Raw genomic sequence first — 24,362 nt, 5'->3', positions numbered from 1 at the left:
AAATGCAAGTGCTGCCCAAGTTCTTTTTGCCAGTTTTTTCTGTGAAAAAGTGCTGTGTTCTGTGTCACCAATTTACCAGGCCATTTCTCCTCTGAGTATGCCTCCTTTGTCGCACTGCTGACCATGTATTGCTATCGATTTTCTCAGGTTGCCCTACTTTTCTGTTTCTCGACATTGTGGCTGGCTTCCAGAAGTCAAATCTGAAACCACTTGTTTAAAAAAAGGGAAACAAAAAAATAACAAGAATAGTCATGTTTAATGTCCGGGTCCATATTTACAAAAACGTTCTTGTGCTAATGTTATTCGCAAGAGCAGGTGTCAGCCAAACGGCATGTCGGACATATCATTGGTGAACGAGGTCAGCCGTTAGCAAACATAATTTAGGAACGAAAATCTTAGTGAATTCGGTCGCTGGTGTGGCCTGAAATTGTATAGCTTTCTCCATGGTTACTAATTTCTTCATTTTTAAGGTGTACTGACAGGAAATTTTTCTCTGATTTTTGTCGCTTTATTCAATAGCCCTTGACCCAGTAATTACACTATAAAGCCTCAGTACCTCAAGCATGCAATGAATAATTACGTTATTCACTGTCGCCTAGACCAGATATCACTGACACGTAGGCACGCACTATGACAATGCTGCCAAAAGCTAAGTACATCCAGCACTCAAAGGGAAAAGAGAGTAGAGCCTGTCCTCCTGTGTTTCCAGCCACGGTCGGTCTGGAGTATGCGTGCACTTCAAAGGACAACGCGTGGGCTCCATATTGGCCGTGTTCCAGTTTCCAGCTGACACGGTCATTGTATTGCCTTAAAACACCGCACCAGTATGTCTGGCGGGCTCTTAAGTTGTTTGTGACACCACGGGACTGCCACCTCTGCTTGAAGCCATGTGACAAGTCTTCTTTTTCACATCCAAATCCCACGCTACACTTGATGCATGTCTTAAATTGGTCATTTAACATGTGCAGTAATGAATTATTTTCAATTCTCATGAGGAATTTATTCTTCATACCATAATTATGGAGTCAACAGCTAACTTAAAAAAAAAAAAGAACATTGGCAGGGAGGGCACAACATGTTCACATGAGTACTCCTTTAGGGACAAAAATGAACTGGCATTTTGATGCCTTGGACTTTCATATTTGTGACAGCTTTGTTAATGTGCCAAGATATGGTGGTCATTATTCAGGGGTATTTTACCATGTTATTCGTTTTCACGTGCTTTGTAGCTTGGGATAGAAATAGTGTAGTTGAACCTAATAGAAGATATATCTAACATTATGTGGTTCATCCAGATAGGGTGAAGGCATTACTTTTCTTTTTTTCAGTGACTTGCGCAACAATGCCATCTCAGAAATCGAAGACAACGCTTTTCTTGGTGCAGAACAACTGGCAGATTTGTAAGTTTGGTTCTGTTTTTGCACTGATGCTGTGTCACACATGCGCCATTATATTTATGGAAATGGACAGGATCGATCGTGCTATTTGTATAGCTTTTGATATGAGCTTCCACTTAGCACATAATTGGGCACCATAAGAGCAGCAGGCTAAAGTTCCATGAAGTAATTCTGTGGCATTGGAAGCACATGCTTGCGCCATCGCCATCTAAATGCAATATGAGTGGTCTTGTAAAGGTTTCCCTACGACAACAAGTGTCTGCGCACGAGTTGTTTAGAAAATCACGTCCCAGATTTAGTAAATTGGGCTTTCATCCTGATTAATTAAAATGATGGTGAGCCAAAATGATAGTTGTGACCATCAAAGAGAGCCTCCAGTTCTTGATTTCCGTGTGAAAGAAATGTTTACTGATGTATTAAAAACTAGTGCCTCTCTAGCTCGTGGTAACATCATTTCTTTAATTTCTATTTAATGCAGTCTTATTATTTACATTGTGCTGCCAGAAATGGGCGATGTATGCTGAAGAAAGTGACAAGGCTCTGTAGTTTTAAGAGTTTGATTGTTTGTATAAGAAGGGGTATTAAAAAGTTATGTCAACCACCATGGATAGAGTCAGATAGAGAGCAAATACAACCATAATCAGAAAAGTTCCAGTGTTAAGCCATTAAAAATCATTTGTACAACTTACCAACAAACATTGGTATCTCTTGTACAAGTAGTTCCTTCAGCTATCCATGCGCAGCTGCCACCATTTCCGGAGGTCATGGAAACCAGCAGGGAAAGTTTCATCCGAGATGCTTATCAACAGATTTGCTAGCCATTTGGACCATTGAAATATATTTATGATACTTCTCTTTTAATGGTGCTTTCACGTGGCAAAATTTTTAAAAATCATAGCAGCAAATCCAATGGGAATGAAATTCAAGAACTCTCCTGTGGTTAGGTTTCGATGTGCCTTAAAGAAATCCAGATATTCATAATTATACTAGAGCCCTGCACTACGACATGACCCACTGTGCGGTGTTGGGATGTTAAACCCAACAAATTTTTAAAATCAGTGAGTGTTTACTACTCTGGTAGCATGTGACCCATTGGTAATATAAAATCCTGTGTCATTATTTCCTTAGTTTATTTCAGCACATCAAGTTCTTCATTCACAATGCACGAGCAGTACAGGAAACTAATGCAAGGATTATATTTAACTGGTAATATGGAGGCTAATCATCCAGGATAGAAAGCCATAAAGTGTGTTGATTTGGCCCATCAGACACATTGCATAAAATGAGCATTATGCACATGCTCACTTTTCTCCCACATAGGCTTCTTACAGAGAACAAGCTCAAGCAAGTGCGTGCTAAGATGTTCTCGGGCCTGATTCGGCTGAAGACCCTGTGAGTGTGCGACCGGTTTTCTAGCTCGCATAGAGCCACCAACATCGTTCCTCCTCTTTGCAGGATGCTGCGCAGCAACCTGCTGACGTTCATTGCCAACGACACATTTGCGGATTTGGATTCCGTACGTCTCCTGTGAGTCTGTGCTGTCTGGCACGTGCCTGTGCTGTGACACAGCCATGTTTCCACTACAGTCTGTGGTGCCTTAGCATCTCTGAAATGCCATATTGAACGTTGTGTGGCATTAGTTGGTTGTATAAAGTTTTTTCGACGCGCTCGTGTTCAAAAGTGCTTCAGTCAGCTGCGAAAGAAAGTATGAGGACTAAAGGAGGCAAAATGCTAAACGCTACCCACCCATACACAATATCCAACTTTATGACCGACACAACTGTCCCTTCGGTTCGACGACGTCAGAAAGTTGCATACTGTAGTCTTTCGTTTATTTGATGCTCGTTGATTTGATCCTGAATGAAGGTCCCGGCCAGCACCCTTGCATCTCTATGGGCCCAAGTGTTCATTATTTTGGTCCCAAATTGGCCTTCGCCGTATAATTTGAACTTGACCAGTCAGCACGCATGTGCAGCCCCTTTAACAAAGGGATTTTACTATTGTGACCCCAACAGCGACTCCTTTTGGGCCACCGTCTGTCTCGGCAGAGCTTAGAGTACAGTGAATGCATTGAACACGCGTCATCTCCCATCCAAAACGCCTATTTTCGGCCTGCCTGAGGAAGAGTTTCAAGCAATAGCCATAGCTGACAATGTCTGATTACAGCATTCACCCAGTTTAACACCCCCCTTATTTTTCAAAAAATGTTTGCCGAAAATTGCCTGCGGGATATAATTGGATACAAAACCAAAACCGCCTTTGCGGCGTTTGTGTGCTTTACCACACAACACATTTGTACCGCGGCAAGGCTAACTTTGGAAAACCGACCGCCATTGTGCAACACATTCTTCTTGCTAAAATATCAGGTGCACGTTAGATTTATACTTTATTTAAGAACTTTAATGCCATTGCTACATTAGTTTTCTAGTTTAGACACATAGAAAGCGGGTACCTGTTTGATGTGGGGGCATGTTAGAATTGGGCAAATACTGACAAATGAATCAGAGGTGTGTTTTTGCGTTTTTTTCTGCGTCTTGTTTAATTCAATATGCCAGATGATCTGATCAGTTTCGTTGGTCCTGTCAGGGTTGAATTAATGGAAGTCGACTGTATTCAAATAGCTGCCTAAAGCTTACAATGCCATCCCAAAAGCTTTATGCCAGCTGTGACGACATGAAATCCTCTACCCTTGCATTTGACATCCGACATTACAACATCCTAGGCTAACTGGCCATGGGCGTCAGGAGACCAGTCGTCCAGGCAGGAATGAGATGCAGTTTTTGCGAAAACTTGGCAATTTATTTACATGTTGAGGAAGGGAAGGATAAGAGAGAATAGAGAAAATGTACACAACGGGGATGCATACAAGTTCCCTTGGTGAGGAACCCATTGTCCTCCGCAGAGAACAAGCTCGGTGCATTCTTTGGCTCGGCTGAGTCATTGTCTTTCAACAGTAGGTAAAGCTTCACCTTTAGTAGGTAAGGTATCACTTCTCTAGTAGATAAGGTGGTCTTTCCTTCACTGGTGATCATAGGGCCATCCCTTTCCCTTTGGTCAGGGAAGGCTAAAGCCCCTTAAATTTCGTAAAGTAGCGACACTCTCCTTCTCTGCCTTCCCTCCTCCTCGTTTCTCCTTTCTTTCACGCTCCCTCCTCGACCATGGTGCTGGCTACACTACTCGAGCGTAGCAACGGTGCCAACATGTGCTCCTTGCCACTCCTTAGACGCTTCTCGAGCGAAAATGGCCCTGAAGCATGGCGCGAGGGCCCACGTGATGCTATTAGGCCAATAGTAGCGTGGCGTCGGCCTCGGCCAGAGCGCGTGAGGAGGAGGCAGCATTCTCTAAAGCGTGGCGCTACTTTACGAAGTTTAAGAGGCTTTAGGGAAGGCATCTCTATGTTGGGCGAGGAGGTTTTTGCCCCGAGGTTACATATGCATCTTTTTGGAGCACAGGAAACTGATCACTAAGATGTGGTAGTTGACATCAGCAGGCACCATTGTCACATATCATTGCACAGCACTTGTAACTCCAACAGGTTATCCTTTTGTCAGCGGCCAGAAGCATTTTCTCTCGGATGACTCAAAAAACATGGGAAACGCACACAAGAGTGTGACAGTTTATGTCAGCAGGCAGTTGCTAGAACATGCCAGATGTAAGTCCCGTAGCACACTGCTTTAGCTGAAGTGGCGAGTCGTAACTAAACTATGTGTACACTGTCGCTTCTGTTACGCTCAAGCCTAAAGAAAAAGACAGTTAGCTGCAATCATCGAGCTCGTGTGTAAGAATTGCTTCGTTCACTTTGCCCACATCACCAGTCAAAGTAGACTAGAAGAGAGATACTCCGGTGCAGTCTCGATGCAAGACTTGTACATAAGAAATTAGCTGTAATTATTTACTTGAAATAAGTTACATTTTTTTTAGTTTTGTAATCTAACAATTACTTTGTTTACTTGATAACACTCATAGTAATTCATTTGCTGTTTGCAGTAATCAATTACATGCAACCAGTTACTTTATTGACAAGACAAGCTGTAACAGGTGATGCAGCTTTGAGAACCTGAATGTGGCAAAAACTACAGTGCCACACAGCAGCCTCACGAAGACATGTTCAGACAGGCAAACCCTGAAGATTAGTATTTATTTCGTCGTAACGCTCTGTCAGATGTTGGCCAACGAACTAAACGGGTTGTTGCGGCTTAGGGTGGTGTTAGGGCATGGAATCCACCAAGCACATCAACGAATACATCCAGTAGTAAGGGCTTATTGGTTTAGTTACACAGCTCCAGTTACGGAAGCCCACTTCATGCAGGAGCAAGTTAAACGTCCGAGTTCACATCAGGACCCTCTGTCTTACTGCACGAAAGGTATCCACCTTTAATATCGTCGTCTTCTCCAGGCGAGTCGTCTAGGGACTCTGAAGACTGTCTAGCAGCAAATCACAATCGTTGAATCCGTTGCGATACCACACTCATGCTATCACAACGTTCCACAGTAACTCCGCCTCCGAAGCCCGATGGTATGGCATATGCGGCAAGATAGCAACCTGTGAATCCAAAGTTGCCATCGTTGTTTGGTAGCATTTGATGTTGCCCCCCACCCCTTTCATTATTAGTTCAGGCTGTCAAGTAATGGTGGGGGTGGTGGCATTTTGTGGATCCGTCAAGAGTTGGTGTCCACGCTGCGTTGACGTCTGGATAGGTGCTGTAGATGGGTGGGGGTTTTCCTCATGGCAAATGTCTAATTAACTGCGAATCCAAGGTCGCTGTCGTTGTAAGGTAGCATTTGATGGTGGCCCCCCTCTTCAGTAGTTCAGACTGTCAGGTAGTGATGGGGGTAGTGGCCTTTTGTGAACCTGTCAACGGTCGGTGTTCACGCTGTGTTGACGTCTGGATAGGCACTGATGGATGAGTGGGTGTTTGCCTCATAGCAAACATCTAATTAATGCCTTTGTGGTGTTGAGACGTGACATGGTGCTAGCATGTCTCGATAGTGATGGACTACTTAGGTCGTTATTGCCAGGAAATCACATACAAATGATTTCTCAGCTTTTCATTCGCCCATCTGGGAGCGTATTCTCCAAGTCCCAACAACAATGAAGCACTGCATTTCACAGAGTACCCAGATACTGAGTAACCACAATCTTGTGCACAAGAACCGTATACATTACATCACCGTACCCACCAGCATGCACATTGAGTAAACTGGCTAACCTCCCTATCTTTTCCTGGCTTTTTCCTTTTTGAGCAATCTTTCAGTATCTTTGTTGATGTCTTCACAACAAAAATGAGGAATGATGACCAACGAAAATTTTAAAAGCAATGTTTGATGCATATAAGCAATGTATGAAGGGCTAAAGAGAATGCATTGAAAGTGCCAGACCAGCTAGTTCTGTTTACTGTATCTATGCAATGTTAGTAAAATTGTGAAGAAAATTAACATAGATATAATCAGTAAATTCTGATATTTCACCAATTATTTTCATGGGGCAAATTGGTAACTCGATTTAACAAAATTTCGGTGAAGTAATTGTAATTGTGATCGGTTACTTTTTTTCTGTAGCATGTACGAGTCCACTTTAGTCTGCGGAATTTGTTAAGACAGCAATTAAGGCACCGACAAAGACAAGTGTAGTAATGCTGCTCTTCACTGCCTAAACAAGTGAAAGTTTATGCATAACTGGCAGAGCAGCATGATAAAGCAGTGCCATATTGAATTCAGATGGTTGGTACACATATTCATAATGAAAAGGAAACAGTGTGAAAAACAGGATGCAGTCAAGAATGGAGAAACACAAAGGCATGTCTGTTTTGTACTTAGTGTGATGTGCGGATTGCATGAAATAGAATAGCATAAAAGGCATTGATAGAAAATCATGGCAACGGACTCTCTATGCCAAAGACAAGCATATGTGCACATAGCAATGTGTTGAAAAACTTGGGCTGTATTCTCAGATGATCGGTTTTGAGGATACTTTAACTTTCACTATATTTCGCGTGACTAGCACCAGGCGCATCAATGCACGGCGGCATTCCTGCACTGTGATAAGATAGCATGCTTGGCACTGTGCCAAGAATGCCATCACTTGTAGATGCTGATGTGTCTTGCGCTAGTCAAGCGAAATTGAAGGCATCTCCAGAAGTGGTGATCCGAGAATGTGGCACACCCTTTTTGGCCACTTGTGGAATTAAATCATTATTTTCTGGTGAATTCGTTTAGGACGCTCGACTATTTGGACTTTTCGGTAGTCCCCATTTAGTCTGAATTATCGGTTGGAGACTGTATTTGCAAAATAATAAAAAAAGAAATTATTGCATAAGAAATAGATGTAATGAAAAGGGAAAGGCTCTAGGCATTGTAACTACATTGAACCATTGCAGGAACCTTCAATACTGCCCAATTTTATTCAAATACCATGCCCAAACAGTGTGGCCTTAACTATATTGTGCAAGGCTAGATACAACTTCTGTATGCCTCTTGTACTGCTCCTGTACTGACGTAAGCCGGCATGCTTTGCCACTTGATGTACAGTGCGGGAAACATGCATGCCCGTGGTGCCTGGTTGGAATTGTGGTGGCAGCGTGAGTGCACCTTGGCACAGAGTTGTTCTGCAGGTGCGTTTTTGTTCTTGCAGGTCGCTGTATGATAACAAGATCCGGTGCATTGTGCAGGGCTCCTTCGAACGCATGTCATCCCTGGCGACCCTGTGAGTTGTGTGCTCCTTTCGTTGCTGTTTCTGTTGCCGCCACCTTGGCTGAGCACACCGTCCTTTCCACAGGAACTTGCTGGGGAACCCGCTTCACTGTAGCTGCCACCTACGCTGGCTGTCTGAGTGGCTGCGGCGCAGTGACATGGTTACAGGCAGCCCACGTTGCCACTCACCGGCACGTCTCAAGGACCTGCCATTGCAGGATGTCGAGCCTAAACAGCTTGTCTGCTCAGGTGGGTTGAGTGCAGTGGTGAACAGCTCAAACTACAGTTATCGATAAGCAAGTTGCAGAGCTTGATATTGCAGAGGTTTGTTGGCGCTTACATCAGTTTCTGTGCAGATGAAATTTTTGATCATCTGCCATCAGCTTTCCCAAAAGAGTAGATTATTACTTAATGGCAAGTCTCCAAACCTTATCTTGGAAGAAATAGCACAAAAGAAGATGGAACATAAGACTGGATACTTTTCACATGGCACTTGTCCTGTTGCCAGCTCTTATATATGTGTTTTCGTTTTCTTTTGGGATGTTTCTTCAAAGATGAACCCATACCAACTAGTCAAACAAATCCTACTCCAAACCTCAACAGCTTGCTGTAGGCAGTGAGCAACAAAGGATCCGCGCAGCAGTGCATTCAACTTCTCATTTTGCCTGCACTTTGTTTACAAAGGGCAAAGCAGCAGCACACACAAGAAATGGAACATGTTGCATGTCTTTGATCACTTTTTGTGCCGTTCTTTCTTGAAATGTTTAACCTGCACTATTACCAACTATCCCAGCAAGCTAATGTTGTCCAGGAACAAGGAGCTTGTCGGTGCAGCAGTAAGAACAGTGCTGTGACTCCAGCCTACATCTTATCACATGTTATGTTATTAGTTATGTAGGTCTAAGTGCTTGCTCGAGACGATTGCTATAATTGCACATTGACTCATTTCATTCTTGTACTGGCATAGGTCGCCAGTGTTACGAAGTTTTCCTTGTATACACGCATTTATGCTACTCTTGTAAAGCAGGTAAACTTTACAAATGTAAACAGGAACTGCATTTTTATTCATCTAAGAGCTACATGCCTAAATTTAATGGGAGGCACAGAAAGTAATAATGATAATAATAATAATAATAATAATAATAATAATAATAATAATAATAATAATAATAATAATAATACCGTAATTGCCATGGCTAATAGAAAATTCTCATTTTCTTGTTGCCCACTTGTCTAAAGAAGTAGACTGGAAGTGCAGTGTCTATCCTCCTGCTTGAAAAATATGACATGGTGATATCCACTCTAATCCGAGTAAGTTAAGCAATGGCATTTCTGTTAGTCTTACTTTCTTGCTCAACCAGCTTTTTCTTTTTTTTTAAGGGGGGTGGGGGTGGATGGAAAGAGCACTTGTACGATGCAGCTGCTGACCTTGCATGGAGAAAACTTGGCTGATGGTGTTGCATGCACTATGCACTCTAACCGGTGGAAAACCGAGCACGTGAGATTGAATTGGCATACCCCATAACTTTATTTTCTGACATTAGCCGGCACCACCCTGTAATCCAAGAGGTCCCATTGCAGTGTTCACACTAAGGGACCTTTTTCTCCATATGTAACCCCCCCCCCCCCCCCCCTGCCATGTTACGTTCAGTAAACTCTAACAAACTCAAACTCCAGTATCTTAGTTGACAAAGTTGATCGCCCCTCCTTGGATGCTACAAGTTCAAAAGAAAACAGTTTGTACAGTACTATTATGGAAGGTGAATACGCAAGAGATTGGACATGCATGTCCACTTGATATCTTTATTTTGTCTGCTTGTTTTTTTAAATACGTTACGAAGGCATATTCAAACTGCACAGAACCGAACATTTTATTCCCAAGAAGCATTTCCAGTACACAAAATAAATATTTGAAGGTGGCAGCACGGGTGTCCTGCTACTGCTTACCGCAATATTTTCCGACTTCACGACCGAATTCAGTGCATACTAAAAAAGTTGTGTCAAAAACCTTTTCTGCTCATTTTAATACACTTAAATGTCAATAACTTTGATGTATTTTTCTTGTGTGTGTGCTGTCCAAAAAAAAAAGAAGAAAATATTTTGAACACGGCCCAAACAAGAAAAGTTTTGTAACTTTGATGTGCCTTTGTGCATTTTCTATTCAATGCAGAAACTTGAAAGCAGTGTGAAATATAGAATGTTTCCTTTGCGACATTCCTGCAAGAGATTGTGTCTTACAAATATGCATGATAAGAAAAAAAAAATTTTAAACAAACAAGTTTTTCCAAGAAACCTTATTTTCAAAAGATACAATAACACAAATGTCTATCTGAAATGTTTTTAAAAATTAGGACTGAAGCCCGCTTCTGTCAGGTAAAACATGGGTGCAACATTATGCTTCCTCTATTTGCTTTATTCACAACATCTAAAGGTCAAGATGGCTGATGTTGAGCATACTGGCTTTAGTGCCCCAAGGACTTGGTTTGTGAACATTTACTCCCTCTCTTCTCAGAAGAAAAAAGAAAAAAAGAAAGGAAAGAAAAAAAGGGAAAAAAAGAAAACGAGGGTGTGCACAAATGAAGGAAGGTTTACCTCTATTTTTTATTGTGGCGAGAATAGCGAACATGTTTTCTGCTTTGTTTCCTGAGACACAATGCAAGAAAGAACAAACTCGACACTGCTTGTGGTGCTTGAACAATCTTATTGCGTGTCTTTTGCACTTATTGCTTAAAAAGGTTTAATCACTATCAGCTGACTAGTGGCAGTTCTTGCATGTCCGCTTGATTGATTGTGTGCACACATCCACACATGCCATGACCAGGGATGGAAGTGCCGCACCAATTGCATCATCTTGCACCAAACCATAGAGTGGCGCTAACCTGTGCCAAAACACTAATTTCGAATGAAGTTGCTAATTTAGCAGGATGTACATCTTCAGGGGCAAGTACACAGTCATAGACATGCATTGGCTAGCTATTATCCTTGCAATCCAAGCTATTCATTTCAGCGTCGGCATCTTTGCAGTGTGAGTATGTTTGGCGGCATAATTGTAATTAGAGCACAAGAAAATGAAAACCGATTTGTGCGATACCATGCATTATGAATGTTTTATAAAAGTATTACACGTTTGTGTATAAGGCGATATTAACTGGCTCTCATTTCATGGAGCAGTCGAAAGGAAAGCTGTGCTGAATGAATAAGGTCATAGTCGGAGAACCATCATGAAATATAGCACAACGGGACGGCAGAACGGGAAGGAAGACGAGCACAGGCGCAACTAACAACTCTTTTAAAGTACCTATATTTCATACAGTGGACTCAGCGTGTAGCTCAACAGTTTCATTGTGCATTTTAGCACACGAATTTCTGCCCTAGTGGTAAATCTACGTCGATTCATGGGCAAACGCCGTGTGTATGACATTCTAAATCTCTTTCACACGTTCACTATGACCGGTTACCGGGATGATAGTGCGGCACACCAGCAAACTACTTCCTTGCTTTCATGAAACTTCTTGGTCACAAATATCCAATGGCAACCGTAATCGTCAGTCAAATTTGCACTCAGGCTGCACTATTTTCTGCCCAGCCGCAACACACAAAATCGGGCTTTTGCCACTGCAGAACGCAACTCAATGATGTCAATTTTCATATTAAGTCAACCTTAGTGGCCAAATTGTGGTCGTAACTGACACGCTGTGGTTGCTTTAGTGGTTTTGGTGTTGTGCTTCTAAAAATGAGGTCGTGGGATCAAATCCCGGTCACGGTGTCTACATTTCAATGGGAACAAAATGCGGCCATCTACTTAGATTTCGGTGCACGTTAAAGAACCCCAGGGGTCAAAATTAATCCGTAGTCACCCACTACTGTGCGCCTCGTCAGATCATGGTTTTGGCTTGTAAAACTCTTTCTCTTTTTTTGTGTGTGGTCGTAATTAGAAGTTAATTAGAATGCCAGGGTAGGCAAGAGGCAGGCTGGAGACAAGTGAGTGGGGGAATATGGCATAGGCTCTAGGAATAGCAGGGGAGAATTATTAGTAGAGTTTTCAGAACAGAATAATATGCGGATAATGAATACCTTTTTCTGCAAGCAGGATGGCCGAAAGTGGAAGTGGAAGAGCTCGAATGGCAAGACTAGAAATGAAATAGACTTCATACTCAGCACTAACCCTGGCATCATACAAGATGTGGACGTGCTCGGTAAGGTGCGCTGCAGTGACCATAGGATGGTAAGAACTCGAATTAGCCTAGACTTGAGGGGGGAACGGAAGAAACTGGTACATAAGAAGCCGATCAATGAGTTAGCGGTAAGAGGAAAAATAGAGGAATTCCAGATCAAGCTACAGAACAGGTATTCTGCTTTAACTCAGGAAGAGGACCTTAGTGTTGAAGATATGAACGACAATCTTATGGGCATCATTAAGAAGTGTGCAATAGAAGTTGGTGGTAACTCCGTTAGATAGGATACCAGTAAGCTATCGCAGGAGACGAAAGATCTGATCAAGAAATGCCAATGTATGAAAGCCTCTAACCCTACAGCTAGAATAGAACTGGCTGAACTTTCCAAGTTAATCAACAAGCGTAAGACAGCTGACATAAGGAAGTATAATATGGATAGAATTGAACATGCTCTCAGGAACGGAGGAAGCCTAAAAGCAGAGAAGAAGAAACTAGGAATAGGCAAGAATAACATGTATGCGTTTAGAGATAAAGCTGGCAATATCATTACTAATCTGGATGAGATAGTTCAAGTAGCTGAGGAGTTCTATAGAGATTTGTACAGTAACAGTGGCACGCACGACGATAATGGAAGAGAGAATAGTCTAGATGAATTTGAAATCCCACAACTAACGCCGGAAGAAGTAAAGAAAGCCTTGGGAGATATGCAAAGGGGGAAGGCAGCTGGGGAGCATCAGGTAACAGCAGATTTGTTGAAGGATGGTGGGCAGATTGTTCTAGAAAAACTGGCCACCCTCTATACGCAATGCCTCATGACTTCGAGCATGCCGGAATCTTGGAAGAACGCTAACATAATCCTAATCCATTAGAAAGGGGACGCCAAGGACTTGAAAAATTATAGACCGATCAGCTTACTGTCCGTTGCCTACAAAGTATTTACTAAGGTAATCGAAAATAGAATCAGGAACACCTTAGACTTCTGTTAACTAAAGGACCAAACAGGATTCCGTAAAGGATACTCAACAATAGACCATATTCGCACTATCAATCAGGTGATAGAGAAATGTACGGAATATAACCAACCCTTATAGCTTTCACTGATTACGAGAAAGCATTTGATTCAGTCGAAACCTCAGCAGTCATGGAGGCATTACGGAATGAGGGTGTAGACAAGCCGTATGTAAAAATACTGAAAGATATCTATAGTGGCTCCACAGCCACTGTAGTCCTCCATAAAGAAAGCAACAAAATCCCAATAAAGAAAGGCGTCAGGCAGGGAGATACGATCTTTCCAATGCTATTCACAGCGTATTTACAGGATGTATTCAGAGACCTGGATTGGGAAGAAGTGGGGATAAGAGTTTATGGAGAATACCTTAGTAACTTGTGATTCACTGGTGATATTGCCTTGCTTAGTAACTCATGGGACCAATTGTAATGCATGCTCACTGTCCTGGAGAGGCAAAGCAGAAGGGTGGGTCTAAATATTAATCTGCAGAGAACTAAAGTAATTTTTAACAGTCTCGGAAGAGAACAGCAGTTTACGATAGGTAGCGAGGCTTTAAAAGTGGTAAAGGAATACATCTACTTAGGACAGGTAGTGACCGTGGATCCGGATCATGAGACTGAAATAATCAGAAGAATAAGAATGGGCTGGGGTGCGTTTGGCAGGTATTCTCAGATCATGAACAACAGGTTGCCACTTCCGCACTTTGATTTCACTGAACGCATTGAGTGGAGAGGGTCCTCGTATACATGGGTTGTCACGCTTGACCCCAGCTGGCTCCGTAGTTAGCTGCTGCGTCTGTCAATCAACTGTAATGTTTTCTGGGGCCCGTGAGAAAGCACCGGAAAACACCCTTTTCCAGGAATTCTCTTGTTCCAAGTAGACCGTGAAGGCGACAGCGAATCAACTAACAATACGCGGTCCGTCGAACGTGGCTAGACATGCTGGTGCCATTAGCTGTCCGAAGGAGGCGCATTATTGGCTCTGCAAAGCGACTCGTCGCAGCAGGCCGGGAAGTTGTCGGTTCTTGATAGGTCGCTACCCCTGCAGTTCGATCGAAACAGCTGTAGCGGGCTGTGAAAGGTTTGCAGGTCAGTACCCCTGCAGGCCGATCGTAACAGCACTTGTGGTATGTAATTTAATGGTGATTTCTCGGAAATGTGTATGGGCTTCCTTTGTAGTTTCATGCTACAGTCAGGTGGATGACAATTTTTTCGTGTCATAAATTTTACTTTCCTTGCAGGCTTCTGCAGAACTGATCTGCCGTAACCTAATAGTGGTCTGCATAGTATAATAGGCAACACCTTTTTTTCAGTGGTCAGCATAGTATAATAGGCAACACCTTTTTTCATATGCCTGTATTTCACTCATATTGACTTTTACTAAGCTGCTCCAATATGTGCATTTACTGCTCCAAAACAGACAATTCCTGCTCCAAACCTGTAGAAAGTGCCAAATTTTCTGCACCCAGAACTGCTCCAAAACTTCCTTTTCCACTTCCATCCCTGCATGACTGAATTTTTGGCACACGCGGTACTGACTTCCCCTCTACTGACTTCTGTTAATGCTCGTCAATGGCTGCAGCAGACGTATAAAGCAGGGCGACATTCTTGATGCTGCTGCTATGTCAGGAAACCATCTCCTGCACTGATTGAATGAAAAGCAGCCACTTTGCAGACATGTACTTGGCGCGGCACAACTCGTACAATTGGTACTTATATTTAAAATGGCTCGCTGCACCATTGTTGATGTAGGTGACATGGCAGTAGATGGGTGCTTTTTTCATCTAACATTTTGTGCACTCCACCTAGGGCGTACCAGGCGTGCACTACGTCGTGATGAATGTCATTGCTTATGACATCAAAGCTATGTGTTGCTTTCCTTGTCGTGATGACACAGGTGAAGATGTAGATTTGTTTCTTGCGCCAATGGTATGATTGTGCTTCATTTGAGAGAAGGACAGTCCAGATTTTGGCAAAATCAAAGTGAAGACCACTGCTTCTATGCTGCTCACACTCTTCCTCGTGAATAGCCACAACTTGAGTGCAGCATATGTATTCTTGAGGAATCCATTTGGTCACCCATTTGCCGAACTCTTTCACAAAGAGGATTGGAGACGATGTCTTCTTGATGAAGTCACCGCTTTCCCAAACAGCAAATGCGACCTCTTACTTGTCAACCATTCCCAGACTAGCCAAAGTGAGGCTTTCACTCCATAGACAGCGCTCGAATTCACCCAACATACAATCTGTGGTTGGCGAACCGCAAAGACACAGTGCTTTCATGCCTTCGAAGAGCTTTCCATGCCAGTTGCATTCTCTAGCATAGAGACGCAAAGGTTGGCATTAGCACAATAAACGCAAATGCAAACCTGTTGTTGTAGTTCGAGCAGCACCCATTTTGGGCGCAGGCTGTAAAACTTTTACAGGGCAATGTCAGTTCTGGGGCAAGCTGCTTTGAACATCTAGACCATCTTGGGGATATAATGTGTCATAATCTTCTTTGAGACATCTCTCTGGCTGTTTGTGAGGACTGACACAACGTCCTTTGGATTCGGGCTCTGCCAAGAGCACCAAAGTTCGTCCTTGGAGAAGTTGTCAACTGCAGCTTGTATATCCAATGTGCTTAACCTGGACGTCGTGTACGGATTAAAATCTGGTCACATTTCGTGCTTCTCATGCCACTTTTAAGCCTTTCTTAGCATGTACGTTGTGATAGTTGGGATTGCCTCTTGAATGCATTTTCTTGCAACTTCTGGTGGCATGGTGGTTAAGAGACAGAGGCACTCTCGATATGACCTTGAAGCCTTGTATGCTTGCTTCACGCTATTTAGCCAGCTAGCGCATGCCTGAAATTTTGTTACAGACAGCCGAGGTGTACTGACGCTTAACGTTGAGCTTATCTTCCCCACTATGACACTTTCAGTCTCGGCCCATTTTTCTCTTTCCGTAAGATCATCTGCTGCATTTCTGAATGGAAGATGGTTACTTCAATGGTGAAACATCAGAAGAAGTGGGTGTACCTGTTCAAGTCATCAATAACTTCTTCTTCCTGAAGAAATGCCTTGTCTGCTTCATTGCGGGTTTTGGTAGATCAGGACAGGATTTCTTGGAAGCATGTAAAGCAGTGCTGACAGACCTCGTTGGTGTCGCGAATATCCTGTCTCTGGCAGTAGCTTCCACAGAGAGGCAACATCGAAAATGTTCATGCAACAAAAATTTTTTTCTTAGCAATCTTCTTGTGAATGAATACTGTAGCATTTTTATATGTAAGACATAGTAAAGAACTATGTCTGTTTTTGTTTCCTGTTTTCTATGTTTGTTCCCGAATGCGTACTTTTGCAAATCATGATGTTAAGAACTGAAATAGCAGTACTACAAACATGGTTAGTTACGTTTTTTATTATTCGCCCAAACTGTGTTGCTCATTCTGTTTTTATGGTTGTGCATTGTATACTTGTCTTTCTTAGCTTGCAGTGTATAATTTTTTTTAGAACTTGCCTCATGAATTCCTTGTTTAAATCCCCCCCCACTTCTTTTTTTCCTTTTCTCCTTATTCTGATGCTGTCCTGATTGCTTCGCTGGAGCACAGATTGTACAGGGGTCAGGGTCTCAGTCAGGCACATACTAGCGCCTTTAGTCCGGACCCTTCTGGTTTTCTGTGAATTTGTGAATAAAAAAAAAAGAATGCACAAATAATTGACACAGAACACCTACACCGAGCTACGAGCTTCATGCATCGCATGTAGTGAACAGCTAGACCAAGTCTAAACATTTATACTGAACAGGGCTCCACTCTTTCTGTTACTTTTCCTGCTTCTCTGTTGTATCTGAGGCTCCAGAATGTCACGGTTTCATGTTTTACGAAGAAGGCCATCTAAAGCTTTTCACTGTGAAAACGTGCAGGCCACACTTGTTGTTGAAGGACAAAGTTTGTCTGGTGCCACCAGTGACTTCTGCTGTTCTCGGCATGGGAAAGCATGTTAGCAAGGTGCTGACAAAACCTAATTAAATTAGGCAGCTTCGGCAGCTTATGGCTCAGTCAAGCCACACTGTACCTTTTCAGAGAGCTGAAATGCAAAAGTAAAGGTCGAGGTAACATAAAAGAAGATGTTATGTGTGTGCGATGAGGGAAATGTGATAGCTAGAAACAAATAAACGGCTCAGTTAATTTTTTTATAAAGGTTATTTATGTACAGCGTGCATTGCACACAGGGGTGCTGAAGAAGGTTCCCCTATCCATTGCACATGGGGATGGGGAGGGAATGCAGGCAGGTGCTACTTACGAGTGCTTTACTGAGTGCACCAGGCAGGTTTTGGCCAACTGAAATGAACATGCACTCGCGGTGTCTCGCATGCTGTTGACGAGCGACTAAGCTAGGCATAAGTGCAGTGCCCACAGACTAAATACTGTGTTTGCATGTAAATAATGCAACCACTAATATAACTTAGGGGAACATCCGGCCTTTGAGAAAAAAAAGATATTACAAATATAACGCTAAGTGATGTTGCGAAGAAACAGGTAACGACACATAAAAGTGCATGGCTGGAAGACTTTCTTCATCATTACTGCTAACTGCCACCTCAACATAAAGTGAAAGGGTGAGTGCATGCACAATTACTTGTCACTGCTGACAATATTGTGAGTGTAAGCGACAACGACATCGTTCTCTATATTGGACAGGCAGCTTCTTGAAATTGCCCATAACACAGTTAAGCACAGGAAAGCATTTTACTTACTGTGCACACGGTGATGCACCGCGTAACTTCGAAGATCACTCGTTTGCACAACAGACCCGATCGTTTTGCTGAAGGTTGCAAATAATATGCTGTAAACACATTAATGCAGCACTAACAGTGTCCTAAATCAGCAGAACAAAGAAGGCACAAAATGTGCAGTGGCAATTCTCATTTCGCGTGCTCCTGCACGAGCTGTAGAAGTAGTGTTAAAGAAAAAAAAAGAAAAAAAAAGGTTTGTTATAATTGTGTCACGAACCCAAATATTATGCAAGGCACGTTCTGAGGCCAGAAATTTAGGAAAATAACTCTCATTATATTCATGCAAATATGGTATGTGGGTTGTAGGCTGCAAACTGGGTACGTGTTAGCACTTTTGAGGGCGGCAGCCTACATACGCGGCACAAGTAAATTCTGACAATACATTTTTGTTGAAAACAAGCTACCAGAGTGAAGTTCCTTTGCAAAAAGGAAATGAGAGCTGTAGATTTACGTATTGAGAAAGCTGATAGAGAATTAACCAGCAAAGGCACTGAAGCCAGCAGGCTCAACATCGGCCACTTTGGCCCATTATATTTTGTGAATAAAGCAAATGAGGGAACATAGTATTGCACCCATGTTTTGCCTGACATAAGCGGGCTTACATTCAGACATTTTTAAATTGGGAGCAGAGTTTGTTTTTTATTATCATCTTTGGTAGTCTGCTGTTGCTTTTTTGGAAAAACATTGTTAACTATATTTTTTGTATTTTTGTAGGAGCACTATTTTTGCATGAATGTTGTAAAGGAAACATTCTATATTTGACACTCTTTTCAAGTTTCTGTGCAAAATAGAAAACGTGCAAAGGTGCATCAAGGTTGCAAAACTTTTCTCATTTGCGTCATGTTCAGAATTTTTAATTATTATTTTTTCCTTTGTGGACAGCATAAAAGATCCATGGAAGTTATTTACATGTAGGCATACCGAATGAAGCAGAAAATGTTTTTGGCACACCTTTTTTAGTTTGCGTCAAATTTCGGATGTGAAATTGGAAAATATTGCGATAAGCAGTAGCAGGATGCCCACGCTGCCACCTTCAAATATTTTTTTGCCATGCTGGGAATACTTTTTTGGAGCAAAATTTTCAGTTCCGTGCAACTTGAATATGCCTACATAACATATAAAAATATCAGACAAAATAAAAATACCAAGTGAACGGACATGCATGTTTGATCTCTCATGGAATCACCCTGCAAATATCATGCAGCATTGTTTTTAGCATAATGGCAGTGATGTGAGTGTCTGTGAAAAAGGCAGATTGTCCTTGGTGCAATGTCATGCTGATCTACCGGTCATGTGACAGGATCAGATGTGTCTTCACCTGCCTGCAAACTCATTCATGAAGGGCCTAGGACTCCTGAAGTTGATCTTAAAGAAAATGGCTTCACGGTTGCAATAATGTTGGCATCCACAAAAAAGGAAGCAAAAGAGAGTTGTTTAATTGCCATTACTTTTCTGTTGTCTAGAGGAAGACCTGCATGAGGGATGTGGCTCGGATGAACTCTGTCCTCGTGGCTGCACGTGTGTCGGCCATGCGGTCCACTGCTCACGACAGCGGCTGCGCCAGCTGCCCAAGCACCTGCAGCCAACCACCGTTGAACTGTATGCACTTCATTGCTTGTAGAGAAGTTTAAGGGGAGATTGGTAAATTACGCTTCTTTTATACTACAAATGTACTAGTATTATCTTGAGTGAAGACTTTGTAAACCAGAAGATGCAAAAACTAAAGACTTGTAATTCTCATGCTGTATAACTCTTCGGGATGTCATGAGATTTGGACAGGGTGTGCTGGATTAGTTAACAGTTTATCAACATAAACACCAATTCCAATCCCACTCCATGCCTTCTGTAAGTGCCACCACTCGGTTAAATTCCAGCTGTCTCAGGAAGTGGAGTCATTCGTGAATAATTTCAACTACGGAGTTTGAATTCCACAACATGTTCTGGTGGCAGCTCCAAACTGGAAAGCCTGTTGAAAAGCAACATTCCGTCAAATGTTTTAGTTCTGGATGGGGTGTACGCACGGTTATAAAGCGTGAAGTGCACATTGTGCAGATTAGCCAGGCCTAACTTGGGTTCGGGCACGGTGTTGCCGTTCTGGTAGAGTCCTGCATCTCATTAAGAGCTCTGCAGTAGCTGCTCCAATGATAAGGTGTCGCCCGAGGAATATAAGAAGGAGGAGATTCTGGTAAACATTGGAAATGGGGGTCATAATGGCAGCTTAGTATCGCAGTGCAATGACAAAGGCAGCAATAAGCATCGTTAAGATTACGATGCTTTAAAGGGACACTAAAGCAAACCAATAAATCAGTTTAGACTAATGAAGCATTGTTTGAGAACCCTGCAGGCAGTCATTTCAAAAAGATAGTTTGATTATTAGATGAGGAAATGAAGGTCCAAGTATCAGTATTTGAATTTCGTGACGAAACCCCAGCGCCAGTACGTCAGCATGACGTCAGGGATTCCAAAGTATGTTTTCACATTTGGGCCGCATTGGCTGAATAAAGGTTCCCGAAACTTGCCATGATTAATATTTGATTCCTTTAGAACACAATGTAATCAATCTGTACTGCTATATGTAATTAGTAGGCCCTGGAAGATGCCATCAAAATCCAAGACGTCACAGCCCCCAGGCGTCGCCACCCGTATTTTGTTCTTGCGCTTTATCTGGCTTACCAAACGCCTTACCGTTGTAAGAGTGGTGTTTTTGGTGTTGTAGAATGGTAATTTACTGATGCAGAAGAAATCATTTTTCACTTTAGTGTCCCTTTAAGAAGCATTTCATGCGTATGCCTACTTCCTACATGGAATGAACGGGCTTTTTCCGTAACTTTAGTGGCAACATAGAAAAAGAGGAAGCGATTTACCCAAGATTGTTGTACTTATTTCTGTGGGAAAAGTGGTGAATGAATGGAAAAAAACAGTTTTGTTACCTATGCTGATCACTTGCTTACTCGAGAATTTTGCTATTGGGCCTTATAATTATTTACATGCAGCTTGAAACCTGGCCTCCTTTAAGTACCAATTTTGTTAGCTGTGGATATGCATAACTTTGTGTCGCTTTCATTTTCTCTGTGGATTTTCCCTTGGTGTAACACACATTTTTATTACATGCATACTTCTTTGGCCAGGTACCTCGACGTGAACGACATAACAGAGATACCTAAGGAGCTGAATCTGCTCAAGGATGTCACAAGAATGTAAGCTGAACAGCTCTGCTTTTCTGGGAGAGCCCGTGGTCAAACTAGTTTAGCTACTACTTTGTTATTGTTGAATGTCTTTAACACATACTGTGTGCCATAGTAAGAAAACCTGTATCATATATAGAAATCAAAACTGCCGTTAAGCTTTTGGAAGTCATCCTGCGAATGAGATCAGAAAATTCAGAAACACGAATGGTTAAATCTCCAACTGATGTAAGGAGACTAAAATTTTCAGCAGATGGTTCAGTTTGTGTAGAAAAATGTGACGCTGAAATTGGACAATATAAAGAAAAAGTTTGGATGCAGTCCTTTAACATTTGTGCAAAGTATGCTTACAAGACCATATTGCTAGTATGGTACGCACTTGCATTTCGAAAAAAGCTGTGCTTTACAGCACTCTAAGTGCTCCAACCACTTTCACCCACCTTCTCTGTTGGCTGCATCTCAGTGCCGAGCACACATCTGCACGCATCTATCCTCGCAGGGCTAGGCTACATCGATGACCCCCCTCACCCATCACTGTGAGAGAGACATCGAGGCACCCTATGCATGATTACTTACTCGTGGCCTCTCATTTCACTAGCTTCTCAGAGCAGACAGTGTTGAACATCTGAATGAAAGATGCTCTTGCAGTAAATTTCTTTGCGCCCTTTTGACAAAGCGACTGGTACTGATTGCGAAAGGGGGCACTTCTGTGTGCGGCTGCTGCTGCACCAATTCAGGCGCACTGTAGGAATGTCTCATAACTGTTGCTGCCTTAAGATGCAGCTTTGTTTGAGGCGCCTGTGCTGCAGGTAGTTTTATTATTGCACTCTTTCCCTTCGTCACTCGGTGAGAGGAAAAACAGTTATGAAAAACTGAAAGAAAACATTTTTTATTGTCCCGTCATTAACCTTTTCAGTTGACAGCACGAACCTTCTTGTTTTTAAATTTGCACGGATTTTAAGCTATTGAACATTGACTATTCAAAGGTAATGACAGTTGTACAAGTTTCTCGTCATAGAGAATGGCTTGCAGAAGCATAGCTTTAGGAAGCATATACTACACGGGGGCTCCCATTTAACTGCATTGTAAAAGAAAGTTTTGTTTGGCATCTATTGCATGAATTTTGACGATGTGTGTTGCATATGAAAAACAAAAAAATTAGATCCTTGCAACTAGAAGCATATCTTTTATTTAGTGCATCAGCACTTCTACCAAAATGCTCAAATATCAGGGAGAACTTTAAGAAAATGAAGAGAGTGTCATGTTTACAATTCTGTAACTGAGCAATATTTGATGAATAACTGTAATTCTGCGAACTGCATCTAATGCAATATTTAAAATAGACAAAATTTATATATTATAAACTGGTCTCAAAACAACACAAATTTGTTAGGATTTTTGACAACTCATGTGAACAATGTAAAGACTTTAGGTAAGCTTTCAACTGATGCATCATATTTACCTGCTTTAGCAAATTAAAATAAATACAGTTTCCGGAATTATGATGTCTGTTTTTGGTTCATAGTGATGGAGCTGTAAACTTTTCCCTTAACAATTTTTTTTTAACTTGTTGATATTTGGCAGTTCTTGTTTTACGATTTCAGTGCTCATTTCTGCTTCCAACAATTTAGCTTTCCCTCTTGACTGCAACAAATTTGATTCATTCAGGTTCAGCAGTTTCCTAATGAGGGTTATGCATTTTACACATGTTTGTATGGTCGGCTGTCTTAAAGGATACTGACACAATATTTTCGAGTCTTTACTTTTTTTTGCTTTAAATGAAAGTCTCTTACCTCTAAACTTCAGAAGAAATTAAGCATCACAGTGCCATAAGCTTTTCTACAACCAGCTTCGGTTTTGTTTTACTGTGTTGCAACGTCTTGATGTAATATGTGGTCATGTGAGAGCAGACCATTGCAACTTTTTGACTCTCACTCCAGCCTGATTGGTTGTCTGCTATGCTGCTACATCAATGTTCACAATGAGTAGCTGCATACGAAGGGACTGAGCTAGCTGGAGCAACTATCAAAACGTCATATTTTCCTGCTCTCACGTGACCACAGACTGCATCATGACAATACAAAACAGTATACTCCTAGGAAACAAAACCGAAAGTGGCTGTAAAAAAGCTTTTATAATAACTTATTTATGGCACTCTGAGGCTTGGCACTATATTTTCTGGGGTTTAAAGGTATAGGACCTTCATTTAACGGTTGATGTTGAAGTCAGTTGACGTCCAAAAGAGCTGGGAGAATTTTTTGTGTGTCTTTGTCGGTGGTTTCCATACAGGGTGAAGTTTACGACTCATTCTAATGTCACCTCCTTGTTTGGTAGTGACAGCAGATGGCATCAGATGTGCTCTCTGCAAAGGCTCGAAATTAGCCAACCTCGAAGACTTTCTTCAAGGATGCTGCTTAACTCGCACATTTCCGCTAGCTTAAGCTCAACAACGAATTTTCCTATTGTTTAATTCTGGCCTTGATCCCTGGGGTGGAACCTGTATCGTTCCGTGACGATGGACCTCCATGGTGCATAGTGTTTGCGTAGTATTTTGGTAATATCGGCATACTAGCAGTCACCGGGCCCTTTAGGCAGCAGACGACTGCATAGTGTCATGTAGGCTTTCTCACCTAGGACTGTCAAGAATATTTGCACCGTCTTTGGATCATTGATATTGTTAGTGCTTGTGCAGACCTCACATCTTTCGATGTAGACTTTGCTACTGCCACTGGCCAGCCAGAACTCAGTAAGCCTTGCAATTGGTGTTGTAATGATGCTGTAGTCAGTTGATGTTGCTATGCAGTGTGCTGATGCGGCCATGATAGATCAGGCCAATTTTAGCACAGTTAAGATCTTGATAACACTTGTCTTGAGATCTCATCCTTGTTGCCAAGACTGTTGTGTAATGATAACACAGGATCAATGGGCGGAAGAGGAGCGTTTGTTGAGACACTCACGGTTACACAGCCCCAAACAGACTACCCGTAGATAGCGGGCTCATCGAGGGAAAGAGGGCCATTACATCACTCTCTGTGCAAGTGATGTGCTCAGCAATACACATAAAAAATGTACCTGGGCTGACACACTCATGCTGAACATGTGCTACCACTCTTCACGTTGCAAACAGTCTT

General features: G+C 42.2%; 1 protein-coding gene across 1 annotated transcript in view; it reads left to right on the top strand.

Annotated features, from left to right (window-relative positions):
• Positions 1-24,362, top strand: part of sli (slit guidance ligand) — a 379,301-nt gene that overhangs the window by 308,655 nt on the left and 46,284 nt on the right. The window contains exons 18-24 of the mRNA XM_065440604.1: positions 1,329-1,400; positions 2,718-2,789; positions 2,853-2,924; positions 8,029-8,100; positions 8,173-8,336; positions 19,510-19,645; positions 21,175-21,243. Coding sequence (XP_065296676.1) covers positions 1,329-1,400; positions 2,718-2,789; positions 2,853-2,924; positions 8,029-8,100; positions 8,173-8,336; positions 19,510-19,645; positions 21,175-21,243 — 657 coding nt within the window. The remainder of the gene's footprint in view (positions 1-1,328; positions 1,401-2,717; positions 2,790-2,852; positions 2,925-8,028; positions 8,101-8,172; positions 8,337-19,509; positions 19,646-21,174; positions 21,244-24,362) is intronic.

Source organism: Dermacentor albipictus, chromosome 1 (genome assembly GCF_038994185.2).
Source record: "Dermacentor albipictus isolate Rhodes 1998 colony chromosome 1, USDA_Dalb.pri_finalv2, whole genome shotgun sequence".
Classification (NCBI taxonomy): Eukaryota; Metazoa; Arthropoda; class Arachnida; order Ixodida; family Ixodidae; genus Dermacentor; species Dermacentor albipictus.
The sequence above is the reverse complement of the archived record's forward strand: the minus strand, read 5'-3'. Positions and strand labels throughout refer to the sequence as shown.